Source organism: Haliotis cracherodii, unplaced genomic scaffold (genome assembly GCF_022045235.1).
Source record: "Haliotis cracherodii isolate W230 unplaced genomic scaffold, xgHalCrac1.p SCAF_13, whole genome shotgun sequence".
Lineage (NCBI taxonomy): Eukaryota > Metazoa > Mollusca > Gastropoda > Lepetellida > Haliotidae > Haliotis > Haliotis cracherodii.
In genome coordinates this window covers 5,621,891-5,638,112 of record NW_027266268.1, presented here as the reverse complement: position 1 = coordinate 5,638,112, position 16,222 = coordinate 5,621,891, and the positions used below count along the sequence as shown (strand labels likewise).

The 16,222-nt window shown below is 42.3% G+C and overlaps 2 protein-coding genes across 2 annotated transcripts; both read left to right on the top strand.

Moving 5' to 3' along the window:
* Nucleotides 1-5,107: 5,107 nt before the first annotated feature.
* Nucleotides 5,108-10,649, top strand: LOC139458793 (ladderlectin-like). The gene is made up of 6 exons (XM_071240210.1): nt 5,108-5,217; nt 5,377-5,395; nt 6,779-6,864; nt 8,795-8,885; nt 9,727-9,952; nt 10,583-10,649. The coding sequence occupies exons 1-6, from the start codon at nt 5,194-5,196 to the stop codon at nt 10,605-10,607; spliced, it is 471 nt and encodes a 156-aa protein (XP_071096311.1). The 5' UTR covers nt 5,108-5,193; the 3' UTR covers nt 10,608-10,649.
* A 709-nt stretch (nt 10,650-11,358) lies between these two features.
* Nucleotides 11,359-15,751, top strand: LOC139458792 (perlucin-like). The gene is made up of 5 exons (XM_071240209.1): nt 11,359-11,476; nt 13,617-13,702; nt 14,645-14,735; nt 15,005-15,230; nt 15,691-15,751. The coding sequence occupies exons 1-5, from the start codon at nt 11,434-11,436 to the stop codon at nt 15,713-15,715; spliced, it is 471 nt and encodes a 156-aa protein (XP_071096310.1). The 5' UTR covers nt 11,359-11,433; the 3' UTR covers nt 15,716-15,751.
* Nucleotides 15,752-16,222: the final 471 nt, after the last annotated feature.

Genomic DNA, 16,222 nt, shown 5'->3' with positions numbered 1-16,222 from the left:
TTTCTGTTTGAACCATTTATTAATGAAAAAACTCATGCAAAAATCATAGTTGAAGGAAAAAACATTAATTGAGTTTTAAATGGTTAGGCTACTAATAAAAACACCCACATGTTCAGTGCGCCATGTCGATGCCGGCAGATTTGTATAATGAAGTCGCACCTGTGCGTGAAAAAGAATATTAACGAATCAACACATATAACGACAAAAATATATATAACGCGACAGTCAGAATATTTTTTTAAGTTTCAGCTCCTGAATTTACATTTGAGTGATTGAGTGAGTTGACAACAATATTTCAGTTACATCACGGTAAGTAAAAGGTAACTAAATTATTGTTTTCCCGTTCGGATATCAGCTTTTTCCTTTTTCGCGTATTAGATATTGATAAAAAAGATATAACAGACCAGACCATGATCATGTCATCAGATAAACACGTGTAACCGATCTCGTTTGTAATCTATCGATACAGTTTCGGGCCAAAATGTAACAGGAATGTTTTTATACAGTCGTCCGCCCCCCAAGGCCGTTCATGATATTTCTTTTTCATTTCACTGAGAGACAAATGTCCAGAAACATTTGACCTGGTCATTTATTCTTGTATATCTTGCCTGAATTAAAAAGTAGTGGAAACGATCTAGTAGTTCATATGATTATCCCACATAAAGCAAAACCCTTAAAAATGTCAAATTTCTACGATACCTTAACTTTGAGCAGTTTGAGAACTATAAGACTAATGCCGATATCTAAAGATGAAACATTTCAAAATTTACTATTTTATTCCATATGCAACCATTCTAATAACTTTTTGGTTTGCTCCAATGCCCAAAGTTCTAAAAAAATTATCTGGCATTTACTTTTGTAAGCATGGTGTAAAAAGGAATTGTGGTGATAATTATTGGCACTCCCAATACATACGAGTTACCTAAATTTAAGAATTCAGGACTCCATAGAATGAGGGCATCTGGGCTGCATAACCTGATATGACTGGTAGGACAGTAGTTTTTATTATTAATATTTAAATTTTGTCAATACATGACTGTTGTTGGAAGGTTGTAGGAATGTTGTTACTAACGTTCGGATATGACGTTGTCACAACACTGCGACAACTCTACACTTTCATGTTGCCACAACGTTGTGAGGGAACGTTCTGGCAACCACAAAATAACGTTCGCACAACGTTCACACAACGTAAAATATTTAGCTTGGAATAAGCCCCTGTTTCATTCAATTTCTTTGACATTTGCCTCGCACTGTAAGAAAATAAATATAATCGGTTTTTGCTTGCAGGCGATGGGTCCAAAGAGAACACTTTATTATTTTTATATATTTATGGAAAAAAAACAATAATAAGGCACCTGTTTTTGTTGGAAAAAATCACACAACAGCAGTCACACAACAGCTATATACAAGCAGTCAGATAACAGCAGCTATATACAAGGGCAGTCACACAACAGCAGCTATATACAAGCTAGACAGTCACACAACAGCTATATACAAGCAGTCAGACAAACGCTATATACAAGGGCAGTCACTCAACAACAGCTATATACAAGGACAGTCACACAACAGCTATATACAAGCAGTCAGACAAACGCTATATACAAGGGCAGTCACTCAACAACAGCTATATACAAGGACAGTCACACAACAGCTATATACAAGCAGGCAGACAAACGCTATATACAAGGGCAGTCACACAACAACAGCTATATACAAGGACAGTCAGAAAACAGCAGCTATATACAAGTAGCCAGACCACTCCTATACACTACACAAGCCAGCGAGACGAGTCAAAAGGTCCTCGGGTGGTCACAATGACGGGGAAAAGTACATAAGTATACTACTTCTTATACAGACTTCTTATAGATTTCAGCTGACTGATTTTGATAGGCATTAAGAAATCCTGACGACCTCTCGTCTTTTTGTCTTCACGTTAATTGTGTTCATCTTGTATTCACCTTATCGACATATTCTCTCCCCATTGTCTTCCCTGCAGGGGCGTCGTGAGCGTAGTGTTATCCCTCCACCCCAATATAGTGTTATTCCTCCATCCCAATATAGTGTTCTCCCTCCATCCCAATATAGTGTTATCCCTCCATCCCAATATAGTGTTATTCCTCCATCCCAATAAAGTGTTCTCCCTCCATCCCAATATAGTGTTATCCCTCCACCCCAATATAGTGTTATCCCTCCATCCCAATATTGTGTTATCCCTCCATCCCAATATAGTGTTATCCCTCCATCCCAATATAGTGTTATCCCTCCATCCCAATATGGTATTATTCCTCCATCCCAATATAGTGTTATCCCTCCATCCCAATATAGTGTCATTCCTCCATCCCAATATTGTGTTATCCCTCCATCCCAATATAGTGTTCTCCCTCCATCCCAATATAGTGTTCTCCCTCCATCCCAATATTGTGTTATTCCTCCATCCCAATATTGTGTTATCCCTCCATCCCAATATATAGTGTTATCCCTCCATCCCAATATAGTGTTATTCCTCCATCCCAATATTGTGTTATTCCTCCATCCCAATATAGTGTTCTCCCTCCATCCCAATATAGTGTTATCCCTCCATCCCAATATTGTGTTATTCCTCCATCCCAATATTGTGTTATCCCTCCATCCCAATATATAGTGTTATCCCTCCATCCCAAAATAGTGTTATTCCTCCATCCCAATATAGTGTTATCCCTCCATCCCAATATAGTGTTATCCCTCCATCCCAATATAGTGTTATTCCTCCATCCCAATATTGTGTTATCCCTCCATCCCAATATATAGTGTTATCCCTCCATCCCAATATAGTGTTATTCCTCCATCCCAATATAGTGTAATCCCTCCATCCCAGTATAGTGTTATCCCTCCATCCCAATATAGTGTTATCCCTCCCAATATAGTGTTATTCCTCCATCCCAATATAGTGTTATCCCTCCATCCCAATATATTAACTTAAAAGCAAAAGAACTATACCCCTCAGGTGATGTCATCATATGTTTGATATTCAATCAAAAATATCATAAATTAGCGATATTATATTTTAAAAAATGAACTTAGCTGGCATTTTTTTAAGATAAAATTTGATTTAAAACTTTAAAACTTAAAAAGTACCGTCGCATTATACACAACTGCTGTAGGGTATCTTGGGCATCTTATCTTTGAAATCCATGAATTGGATTTGTTCAAATGTACAACATGTCAAACATGGTGGGGTTCACGTGGTTGCAAATTCATTTCTTACCCCAGTCTTCATTGAGCCAATTTACTTTTACAAAAAATTACCCAGCCACAGATTGCTTTTTTACAAACTGCTGCAGGAAGGAGTGATGGTTAATAAACAACCAAATTTCACAAAAGTTCTTTCAATTTTCAATTACATAAATACAAACTCTGTAAACTTTCTTTTGCCCCTCAGTTTATATGGTCATCGTATCACTTAAATGTTAAAGTGTTTCATGTTTAATTAATCACCAACATAGCTTATGAGCTTATGTTTCGAATATTCTAAAATATATGTCTCTGAAGTGTTTATTTCCCGAAAAAACACTGTTTGACATTATATAAAAAAAATCTAATATAGTCTTATTTCATTAAAGGGAATCATCTACGCTGAACGCTGCATGGGATTTTTTCGTATTGGAATTTTAAGTTCATTTTTCTCATCGAACTAAAAAGACATTTTAAGTTACTAGTATTCAGCAAATGATGCTATTATTATTTGTATTATTGTTGTATATATGTTGTGATTATCATGTACTATGACTGTTGTGAGGATGCCAACTCCCACAGCCTAGGCATTCGGTAGGCCACTTAATCTGTCTTGGCATCCATATTACCATATTGTCATATTACCGTGTTCGACGTAATAAGCGCCCATGGCGCTCTCAAACTTAGAAATAGGGTTTTCATATTAGAATATTATTTTGGTTGAAAAAAAAAACAGAGTTGAAAGATAAATTTCGTGATTTATGCTGACAGCCTGAAATGTTTATATACGACAGATACTAGCTTCGGAGAGAAGCTGTCTATTGTTTGGTAATCGAGGGGTCATCTCAACACGGCAACTCGCAAAAATATCTCGTCGCAGTATTGTCTTTGGTGTGGCATACGCAATATTTTAACGGCGCAGAAATAAAGCTGTTTACAGTATATTTTTCCAGAATTTAATTGCCCATAATTAAGGGTGCATATAACATGTACACGAGTGCGTATTATAAATAAGTCTTGTGTACATTGATCAATCGGAAGGGGTGCTGATTGGGATTGTTCACTAGCCAATATATGAGCAATTATCGCGATGGGCGCTTAATTATCAGAACGGGGCGCTTATTACCTCGAATACGGTAAGTGAACATGGCTGATGCTGGTACATTAGACAGAAATGTTCACATAGATTGCCTGACCATGCGTGCAAATGCGTTCAGGGCTAAATGTGTTACTGATTTGTCATTCTTTGAAAGAGAAACAGATGACAAATAAATTGCACCTTGGAAATATAAGCACCTACGTACTAGGGTCGGCATCGGGTGCCTCTACCTTTAGGGGGGTTGGCATGCTCTTTTATTGGTACACGATACCAGTACAACGTTACTAATCTGCGCACGACAAGTACAGTTTTTGTACATCCGTTACTGGTACGGAACCCCGGACAGCAAATTGCGAGGCATAAGACCACGAACCGCGCCCACGTATAATTTGAACGTCGTCAACGTCAACATGAACATCACGACACTGTCAACTATTCTGAGTTGGCGTCAGCAAACCGGTTGTTTCGAGGCGGAACCGAGTTAGCACACTGGGCAACAAATATATCATTGTCTATGATTCTTCCAGCAAACCTGAAATTAGGGATTCTAACTCGAGCACCAAATATATTCCAAATGAAGCGCAGCGACGATCATATGTACTTATAAACAACAATATAATTCTTCACATTATTTGTTGTAATAAAAAGCACATTAATATTCATATATTTGAGTCCCTGGTCTATACACTGAATGATATACATACGGCTTATCTAATTGGCCTCGTTGTAGAAATTGAAGGAATACTAGATCCATTCCCGGTCATGCCTATCTCGGTTATCTTGTCACCTTAGCCCAGACATATATAGTATAAGACGTAGTGTCCAGTGGTCCGAGACAACCTGCAGAACACAAAGGGCAAGGACACAGTCAAACAGCAGTTGTCATGCTGTTCCTTCTTCTCTGTCTCATCCTCAGCGTGACGCTCAGTAAGTTCATGTCTTGCCTTGAGGAGACTGTCTCTCCATCAGCGTGACGCTCAGTAAGTTCATGTCCTGCCTTGAGGAGACTGTCTCTCCATCAGCGTGACGCTCAGTAAGTTCATGTCCTGCCTTGAGGAGACTGTCTCTCCATCAGCGTGACGCTCAGTGAGTTCATGTCCTGTCTTGAGGAGAGTGTCTCTCCATCAGCGTAGACTGTCTCCCCATCAGCGTGACGCTCAGTAAGTTCATGTCCTGTCTTGAGGAGAGTGTCTCTCCATCAGCGTAGACTGTCTCTCCATCAGCGTGACGCTCAGTAAGTTCTTGTCCTGTCTTGAGGAGACTGTCTGTCCATCAGCGTGACGCTCAGTAAGTTCATGTCCTGTCTTGAGGAGTCTCTCTCTCCATCAGCGTGACGCTCAGTAAGTTCTTGTCCTGCCTTGAGGAGGGTGTCTCTCCATCAGCGTGACACTCAGTAAGTTCATGTCCTGCCTTAAGGAGACTGTCTCTCCATCAGCGTGACGCTCAGTAAGTTCTTGTCCTGCCTTGAGGAGACTGTCTCTCCATCAGCGTGACACTCAGTAAGTTCATGTCCTGCCTTGAGGAGAGTGTCTCTCCATCAGCGTAGACTGTCTCTCCATCAGCGTGACGCTCAATAAGTTCATGTCCTGCCTTGAGGAGACTGTCTCTCCATCAGCGTGACGCTCAGTAAGTTCTTGTCCTGCCTTGAGGAGACTGTCTCTCCATCAGCGTGACACTCAGTAAGTTCATGTCCTGCCTTGAGGAGAGTGTCTCTCCATCAGCGTAGACTGTCTCTCCATCAGCGTGACGCTCAATAAGTTCATGTCCTGCCTTGAGGAGACTGTCTCTCCATCAGCGTGACGCTCAGTAAGTTCATGTCCTGTCTTGAGGAGACCGTTTCTCCATCAGCGTGACGTTCAGTGAGTTCATGTCCTGTCTTGAGGGGACTGTCTCTCTGTCAGCGTGACGCTGAATAAGTTCATGTCCTGTGTTGGGGAGACTGGCCTGTAAGTATTTATTGTTTGTCTGTTTATCGTTGTTTGACGCCGCAATCAGTTATATGACGACGGTCTCTAAATAATCGAGTCTGGACCAGACAGTCCAGTGATTGATATCATAAGAATCGATCCATGCAATTGTGATACGATGAAATGCATGAACCCAGTCAGCAAGCATGACCACGCGATCCCGTTTGTCGCCTCTTACGACAAGCACAGTCGCCTGTAACAGAAAGCATGGGTTGCTGAAGACCTATTCTACCCCGGATCTGCACAGGTCGGCCTGTAAATAATCGAGTCTGGACCAGACACGCTCTTCATCTTGTATTACATTGACTTCGTCTTGTCATCTTGTATTCAGTTTAAATCTTTATATACTTTGTCTTCACGTTCTCTTCCTATCGAAATAGTTTTTTACGTTTATCTTGTATTCACTTCGTCTTTATCATTTATTCACTTTGTCAAATGATTGCCTTTACTCTGTCTTCATCTTGACATCGCCAATTTTCCTCGCCATTTTCTTCTCCCCTAGGTGCGTCGTGTGAGAAAGGGTTTGTTCAGTATGGTAATTCCTGCTACATCGTCCTCCCGGAGACCGGCACCTGGCTCACTGCAATGGTAAACCGATATATACAACAGTATACAATGTAGGTGAGGTGAGGTGAGGTGAGGTGAGGTGAGGTGAGGTGAGATGGGGTTTAACGTCGCGTCCAAGATTATTGCACTTATATAGCGACGTGCATGCACGTGTATGTGTGCGTGTGGCTGCTTGTACTAGTCCGGACTGATGCCGATTTATAGTGCCAGCACACTGAGATACCATGCCGCAGTTTAACATGAATACCCCACTCAGACACAGTATACTGACTCCGAGCCGACCAGTCCTTGTTTTAGCCCCTTAATGCCGAGCGCCAGACAGGGCAACAACAAGTACCATCTTTTAACGTCTTATGGTATATAGACAATGTATACAACATGGCCATATACCTATATATCACCGCTTATAACCATAACAGTTATAGACCCCTTTTCTGCAAGTACTTGACCGCTACACGTTATTCAAGTTTGTCCATGTTCCTACAGGTCCTACCCACACCATCCACCCCCCAAACCCACACCCACACCCACACCTACCCCTGCGTATTTTACTTATCTGTCAGAGCAAAACAATTAGTCCACCTGACTCAAGATTTTGTGTATATGCCACTACGACAATATGTACTGTCCACAACAAATGATTTCACTTTAATTCCTTCTGTGTTAGGCTTAGGACTTGTCAATCATCTCTCGTACCGTTGTACAGTAAATCAGTGAATGACTGAGTTAGGTTTAACGCCGCTTTTAACATTATTCCAGTCATATCACTGCATGTCAGTTTAATGTGGGATGAAAGCCCGAAGTGATGCAGGTCTCTTCGGTGAAACCCACGAGCACGGGTATGGTGCTGACAAACCTAGAAACATAATCGGGGCGAACCGGGATTCGAACCCACAATCATAGATTTCTGGCGTGCCCAAGGGACGCAACTCTGCACAGCGAATCGCGGCACCTTGGACGACTGGGCCACCCGTGCCCCTTACAGTAAATCTTGATTGGTAAACTAAAAAGAGTAAGAACATGGCGAGAAGCCCATACACCACACTATCGCCCTTGGCAAAGGGAGATAAATAACAAATGTGATACGAAAGACGGAGATGGCTACTGTCCACCTCATCACCAGACATTCGCGTTCCGCCATCTCACGACGTTAGTTTGATGCCGCTGTCACTGTCTGTCGATGACGTTTTTGCTCTACACCGAGTCTCATGTATGTCACATTGAGAAGAACCAGTCACGATGAAACGGAATAGCCCTTCCACGCCTTCATCAGTCAATTAATGTCGCAGCATCTTCCAAGGAGGAGGAGGAGCAAACCGACGATGCTGCTGCCATAGTCTGTTGATGACGCTTTGTTTCGAAACCGGTTCTAACAGACTCACATAATAGCCCTCCTCCGCCTAATCACTCAGTTAACGTCGCGCCATCTTTCAACGCCGACCAGACGTTGAACAGGTCACCTGATATTATGTCGACCAAATTACCCGAGTGAAGATTTCCACTTGCCTTCAGTCGATGAAGTTGTATCGATGTCTGGAAACAAATACATGGTGCTGTGTACTGTCTTATATCTAAGATACCCGGACACAGACACAGATGTTATTGACAATAATTCCCATCGTAATACAGGAGTACTGCAAGGCGTTCGGCATGAATATTTCTAAAAGCGGTGTAAACTCATATTCACTCACCCCAACGAGGAAGGAGGAAGAAACGGACGATGCGGTCACCGAATATTGAACAAAATGCCAGTGATGACATGTTTGGTCGTCCAAATTACCTGAGTGGTGATTTACACCTCCCTTTCGTCAGTAGACTAACATGTGTATAAAGTATTGTGATGAAGGGTAGTGCAGATCTATCAATGTATGGAAACAAGTATAAATATTTATCATTTCAATATGCAACGGATACGTACGGACGTTGACAACAGGTTTACTCTTTTATACAGGAGTACTGCAAGGCGTTCGGCATGAGTCTGACCATTGTCCAGAGTCCAGACGAGTACAAGTTCCTCAAGGACTACCTCTACACCCACAGAGGTGAGTCCAGTTTATCGTCATTAAGGTCAATGGGGTAACAGATGCTCTCCTCCAATATGGTATATGTATCAGCTCATTGTATCGCCTCTATCATTTTGTATAAATATTCAGTTTCTCGTTTTTCAAAGAAAATACCCAGCTGTGTTAATATACTTATGGACAGAAATCAAGGAGCTAGGTCAGTTCTGTCCTGATCACAAGAAGTGAGGTGGCACATGCTATTGCTCGAGCACGGCTGCGAAATCGTACCGATGTAATGTCCCACTTTTACTATCCGACATCCACTGGTCACTGTCACATGGCTACGAGTCATTCCTCTATAACGTTCTAACAGCGTCCGATGCTGATTTTGAACCGGTCTCCACAAGCTTCATAAGTATGCATATTGTTCCCAACCCACTCACCTTTGAATACAGCAAAGTCTTTCTTTGAAAATGTATATTACAAGTGTTATAAGTCTAAATAAATGAAGGGGTCGAGTTTACGACATGGGCCACGGTAAACAAATAGTCATGTGGTTTGCACTGCGGTGCGTTTTGGCGAACTTGCAAGTTTATGATCTGCATTTTGTGGCAACTGTAACAATGGCTATATGTTTGTACCACCAAATTACTTCTGACATATTGTACTGATTTAATTTATTTGGCGTTTCTTTTTTTTGTGGTGGATATTATAGACAGCAGCCGAAGCAATAAGCTCAACACCTTCGTGTTTTCAGGTTCATATTGTTTGACAAACTCCCTATTCAGTCTATTCCTATTCAGAATCATTTGGCGCACTTACAACTAAAGGATAATATATGGTATCGTTATCATCATCATCATCATCATCATCATCACAGGCACCTACACACAAGCTCCCGATTTCTGGACAGCGGGCACCCGCCTGATGTCGACTGAATGGGCGTGGGCAGGGACGGGGGAGGAGATTGAGACGTTCTTCTGGGGCCCAGGGGAACCGAGCAACTCCGGCAACACTGAACGCTGTCTGTCCTTCTATGCAAGAGCAAATTTCACTTGGGATGACGAGCACTGCACTTTCCCGGGGTACCCTGTATGTGAGAAACAGTGAGTGTAGCACGTCCATTTGCCTCATTCAAGAACCATATCATATGTTTCCATGACCCGTGAAGATTCGGGGTAGAACGTCTTCAGCAACCCATGCTTGTCGTAAAAGGCGACTATGCTTGTCGTAAGAGGTGACTAAAGGATCGGGTGGTCAAGCTCGCTGATTTGGTTGATGCATGTCATTGTATCCCAATTGCGTGAATCGATGTTCATGGTATCCATCACTGGATTGTCTGGTCCTGATTCGATTATTTACATACCGCCGTCATATAGCTGGAATATTGCCGTGTGTGGGGTTAAACAACAAACAAACAAACAAAACATGGTTCCATGTTCCCAGCAATCCTTGTGACCTTTAGTGAAGTAATTTCTATACTCAGCAATCCTTGTGGTCGTCAGTGAAGTACTTTCTATACTCAGCAATCCTCGTGACCTTTAGTGAAGTAATTTCCATACTCATCAACTCTTGTGACCTTAAGTCATGCCATTAAAGTCTTGCATAATTATTAAGAAAATTATGACCTTATGTAATTGAGATTTCTTTAACTGATTTCAGGTAAATGGTTTATCTATTCATATTATATACATTGCCTATGCCCCAACTAAGTTTCGTATCTGTTGTTTCTTCAGACTTCAACTAAACCCTGGAAAGTGAATTGTCTCTCTGTAGCTCACGAAATAAATCAGTTTACACAGAATATTTTTCTACATTCCTTATTTCCATGTGTGTGTGGGCCTTCTACACACGGCTAGTATTAGTATAGCGAGGCGGTGAATGTAGCGCTGTTTTAAACACTACTTGAATTAGTTCAAATCGGATGAGATTAGATGCAGGTCTACACGATTACGATGCCGTGAAACCCACGAACATGGCCTTGGATCAAAGGATCATAGTCGATTCGAACCCACGATCAGTGGATCCTGACATCAAAGGGACGGAACTCCGGGCAGCAACTTACGATGCTTAAGGCCATCGCACCCACGTATAATTTTTACGCCACCAACATTGACGACATAGCTGGACAACAGGCAGACTATTGGGAGCCAACAAACCGTCAGCCCCGAGGGAGGTCTGATTCAGGTATTATGAGTTCAACACACAGAGTTGGACAAACAAATACATTATTGCCCATCATCTTATCAGGATATCTGAAGTTAGACAATCCCGTATTCGAACCCGAGCATCTAACATTCCATATTTAATGTAGCGACGAATACATATATTTCCATTTGTGAAAATAAAAAATAATTCTAATCGCACGCAAACACATGTTATGTTCATTTTAACTTTTAAGAACATGAAATAAGAAATAATATGTACAGCTTATCGGATTGGCCTCGTTTCTGAGAAAAATACTATATAAGATTCATTACCTATCTCGCTTATCTTGAAGCCTTAGCTAAGATATATAGTTTAACACGCAGTGTTTAGTGTTCCAGCACCAGACAATACACAAGGTCAGAGTTCCACAACAGTTGGCATGCTCCTCCTTCTCCTCTGTCTCTCCATCAGCGTGACGCTCAGTAAGTTCATGTCCTGCCTTGAGGACACTGTATCTCTATCAGCGTGACGCTCAGTAAGTTCATGTCCTGCCTCGAGGAGACTGTCTCTCCATCAGCGTGACGCTAAGTAAGTTCATGTCCTGCCTTGAGGAGTCTGTCTCTCCATCAGCGTGACGCTCAGTAAGTTCATGTCCTGCCTCGAGGAGACTGTCTCTCCATCAGCGTGACGCTCAGTAAGTTCATGTCCTGCCTCGAGGAGACTGTCTCTCCATCAGCGTGACGTTCAGTAAGTTCATGTCCTGCCTTGAGGAGACTGTCTCTCCATCAGCGTGACGCTCAGTAAGTCCATGTCCTGCCTTGAGGAGTCTGTCACTCCATCAGCGTGAAGCTCAGTAAGTTCATGTCCTGCCTTGAGGAGTCTGTCCCTCCATCAGCGTGACGCTCAGTAAGTTCATTTCCTGTCTTGAGGAATCTGTCTCTCCATCAGCGTGACGTTCAGTAAGTTCATGTCCTGCCTCGGGGAGACTGTCTCTCCATCAGCGTGACGTTCAGTAAGTTCATGTCCTGCCTCGAGGAGACTGTCTCTCCATCAGCGTGACGTTCAGTAAGTTCATGTCCTGCCTTGAAGAGTCTGTCTCTCCATCAGCGTGACGCTCAGTAAGTTCATGTCCTGCCTCGAGGAGACTGTCTCTCCATCAGCGTGACGTTCAGTAAGTTCATGTCCTGCCTTGAAGAGTCTGTCTCTCCATCAGCGTGACGCTCAGTAAGTTCATGTCCTGCCTTGAGGAGTCTGTCTCTCCATCAGCGTGAAGCTCAGTAAGTTCATGTCCTGCCTTGAGGAGACTGTTTCTCCATCAGCGTGACGCTCAGTAAGTTCATGTCCTGTCTTGAGGAGTCTGTCTCTCCATCAGCGTGACGCTCAGTAAGTCCATGTCCTGTCTTGAGGAGACTGTCTCTCCATGCATCAGCGTGACGCTCAGTAAGTCCATGTCCTGCCTTGAGGAGATTGTCTCTCCATCAGCGTGACGTTCAGTAAGTTCATGTCCTGCCTTGAGGAGACTGTCTCTCCATCAGCGTAACGCTCAGTAAGTTCATGTCCTGTCTTGACGAGTCTGTCTCTCCATCAGCGTGACGCTCAGTAAGTTCATGTCCTGCCTTGAGGAGACTGTCTCTCCATCAGCGTGACGCTCAGTAAGTTCATGTCCTGCCATGAAAAGATTGCCTCTCCATCAGCGTGATGCTCAGTAAGTTCATGTCCTGCCATGAAAAGATTGCCTCTCCATCAGCGTGACGCTAAGTACGTTCCAAATTCAAACATTCTGTTTCGTTAGAAGAAGCACACCAACATGTGTATTTTTGTCTTGTATTCACAAAATAATTGCGTTGTCTTCTTTTATTTTTCCCCAAATTTTCACCCTGTTTTTCTCTTAGTTTTTAATATTGTATTCTTCTTTTCATATTGTGTCCACTTTTCAAGCTTTGCTGTGCCATAAACACTGTTCAAAGCAGCCCTTTCGGTGTATATTCAGCTTCTGTTCATCCATTGTTTACATTGCCTTTGGCTTTCTTGTTTAACGCCGCGCTCAACAATATATCAGCTATATTTCGATGATCTGTATATATTCGGGTCTGGACCAGTCCAGCTCTTTGCGTTGTATTAATTTTTCTTTGTGTTGTATTCACCTTGTTTCGTCTTATGAGCTAGAATTCATCTTGCTTGTTTTGATAATTCACTTAGTCTTTACGTTCTCTTGCTATTGAACTGGGGGCATGGGTGGCCAAGTCATCTGAGGCTCCGCATTTCGCTATGCAGGGTTGCGTCCCTTGAGAACACCGGAAACCTGTGATTCGAATTATGGTTCGAATCCGGTTCGCCCCGATTATGTTTCTAGGTTTGTCAACACCACAGCCCTGCTCTTGGGTTTCACCAAAGTGGTAAACGCCTGAGACCTGCATCACTTCGGTCTCTCCTGCCACATTAAGCTGACACGCCGCGATATAACTGAAATACTGTTCAAAGCGGCGTTAATCCCATCTCACCCACTCCTATTTGACATATCTTGTCTTGTATTCACTTTTCCCTGGATATATAAACGAAATAGTTTTCTTTTATCACTATTGTCTTGATTTCGCCGTATTCTACAAAATGTCTTCCTTACAGCCGCGTCCTGTGAGAAGGGCTTTGTTCAGTATGGTAGTTCCTGCTACATCGTCCTCCCGGAGACCGGCACCTGGCTCACCGCAATGGTAAACCCGTATCTACAACAAATATACAATACTGACACAATGCTATATAACAATATATCACCACCTATAACCAAAACATGTCTAAATACACAAGGCCAGATAGCATTATTCCATCATGGATAAAGCGGGCGTTTCACAATTTATCAACCCGTGAAGATCTGGGATAGAATAGGTCTCCGGCAACCCATGCTTGACGTAAAAGGCGACTATGCTTGTTGCAAGAGGCGACTAACGGGATCTGGTGGTCAGGCTCGCTGGCTTGGTTGATGCATGCCATCGTGACATCAATCACTGGATTGTCTGGTCCAGACTCCATTATTTACAGACCTCAGTCATATAGTGCTGAGTGCGGCGTTAAGCAACAAACAAACAATTTATCATGATTTGTTAAAGCTATCTTATTAGCCAGTTGTCTTATAAATAAATCTGGTGGGAGTAACAAATTAAGTTACCATACTGGTCACGTGACTCCAATGGGAGTTACAAGATAGATGACACATAATTCACCGTAACATTTCTTTGTTACCACCGCCCCTCCACTGGTTAAAGCGTTCGCTCGTTACGCCGAAGCCCCGTGTTCAATTCCCCACATGGGTACAATGTGTGAAGCCCATTTCTGGTGTCCCCAGCCAGGATATTGCTGGAATATTTCTAAAAGCGGTGTAAACTCATATTCACTCACCCCAACGAGGAAGGAGGAAGAAACGGACGATGCGGTCACCGAATATTGAACAAAATGCCAGTGATGACATGTTTGGTCGTCCAAATTACCTGAGTGGTGATTTACACCTCCCTTTCGTCAGTAGACTAACATGTGTATAAAGTATTGTGATGAAGGGTAGTGCAGATCTATCAATGTATGGGAACAAGTATAAATGTTTATCATTTCAATATGCAACGGATACGTATGGACGTTGACAACAGGTTTACTCTTTTATACAGGAGTACTGCAAGGCGTTCGGCATGAGTCTGACCATTGTCCAGAGTCCAGACGAGTACAAGTTCCTCAAGGACTACCTCTACACCCACAGAGGTGAGTCCAGTTCTGTCGTCATCAAGGACAGTGAGGTCGCAGATACTGTCCTCCAAATTGGATTACGTATCGGCTCATTGTAGTGCATCTATCATTTTGTATTAATATTCAATCGTTTTATCCATTGTTTAAGTAAATACTTCAGTCGTGTTTTGATACTGATGGACACAAATAAGGGAAATAACTAGAAGAAAGGTTGGTATTTCTCTGACATTATGCATATTTCCGAAGAGGTTTATTTTCTTCTTCTTCTTCTTCTTCTATTATAGCCACCTACACACATGCTCCCGATTTCTGGACAGCGGGCACCCGCATGATGTCGACAGAGTGGGCGTGGGCAGGGACGGATGAGGAGATTGAGACGTTCTTCTGGGGCCCGGGGGAACCCAATAACTTGGGGGCCATTGAACGCTGTCTGTCCTTCTATGCAAAAGCAAATTTCACTTGGGATGACGAGCACTGCGCGTACCCTGGGTACCCTGTATGTGAGAAACAGTGAGTGTAACACGTCCACATAGCCTCTCCTTCAAGTACTGTTCACTGTCCTAGCAAAATACTGTAAAAATGTATTTAGAATGTAAACACATATTAGACAATTGAAAATTGGATTTGACCCGAAATTTTCAAAAGTTATCTAAATATTACTAGGCTGAAAACTGCTACAAATAGCCCCCCCCCCCCCCCCCCCCCCCCCCCACACACACACACACCAAACACACACACAGTGTACTTGTTGTTTCCAAGTACTTATCAATCATTGTGGCCTCAGTCAAGAACTGTCCATAGTTTGTACTCAACAATCCTTGTGACCACCATGCACGCACAATCAAGTACGACGAGTTTGTATTCAAGTACTGTGTACTCTTATTTATCATTGCGCCTCAGTCCCACCATTTCAATATTGCATTTATTATTGATATAAAAATATGCACGTGTCCAAACGTTTCTTTTTCAGACTACAACTGATGCCTGGAAAGTGAATTGACTCTCTGTAGCTCACGAAATAAATCAGGTCTTCAAATGATATCAAGTTTTGTTCACACAGAAAATTTAGTCCACGTTGCTTGTGTCCCTGTGCGCGCCTCTAAATGAAACCGATGCCTGATCGTGAAGAATATCGGGATAAGTTTTTGTGAACTCATTCAAATACCATTTATTGTCAGAACATTATTGTGGGTTTTATGCTACACGTACAATGATGCTCATGTTTATACTACTAGTACTATGATACTGGTGTTTACACTACTAGTACTATGATGCTGGTGTTTATACTACTAGTACTATGATGCTGGTGTTTATACTACTAGTACTATGATGCTGGTGTTTACACTACTAGTACTATGATGCTGGTGTTTATACTACTAGTACTATGATGCTGGTGTTTATACTACTAGTACTATGATGCTGGTGTTTATACTACTAGTACTATGATGCTGGTGTTTACACTACTAGTACTATGATGCTGGTGTTTATACTACTAGTACTAT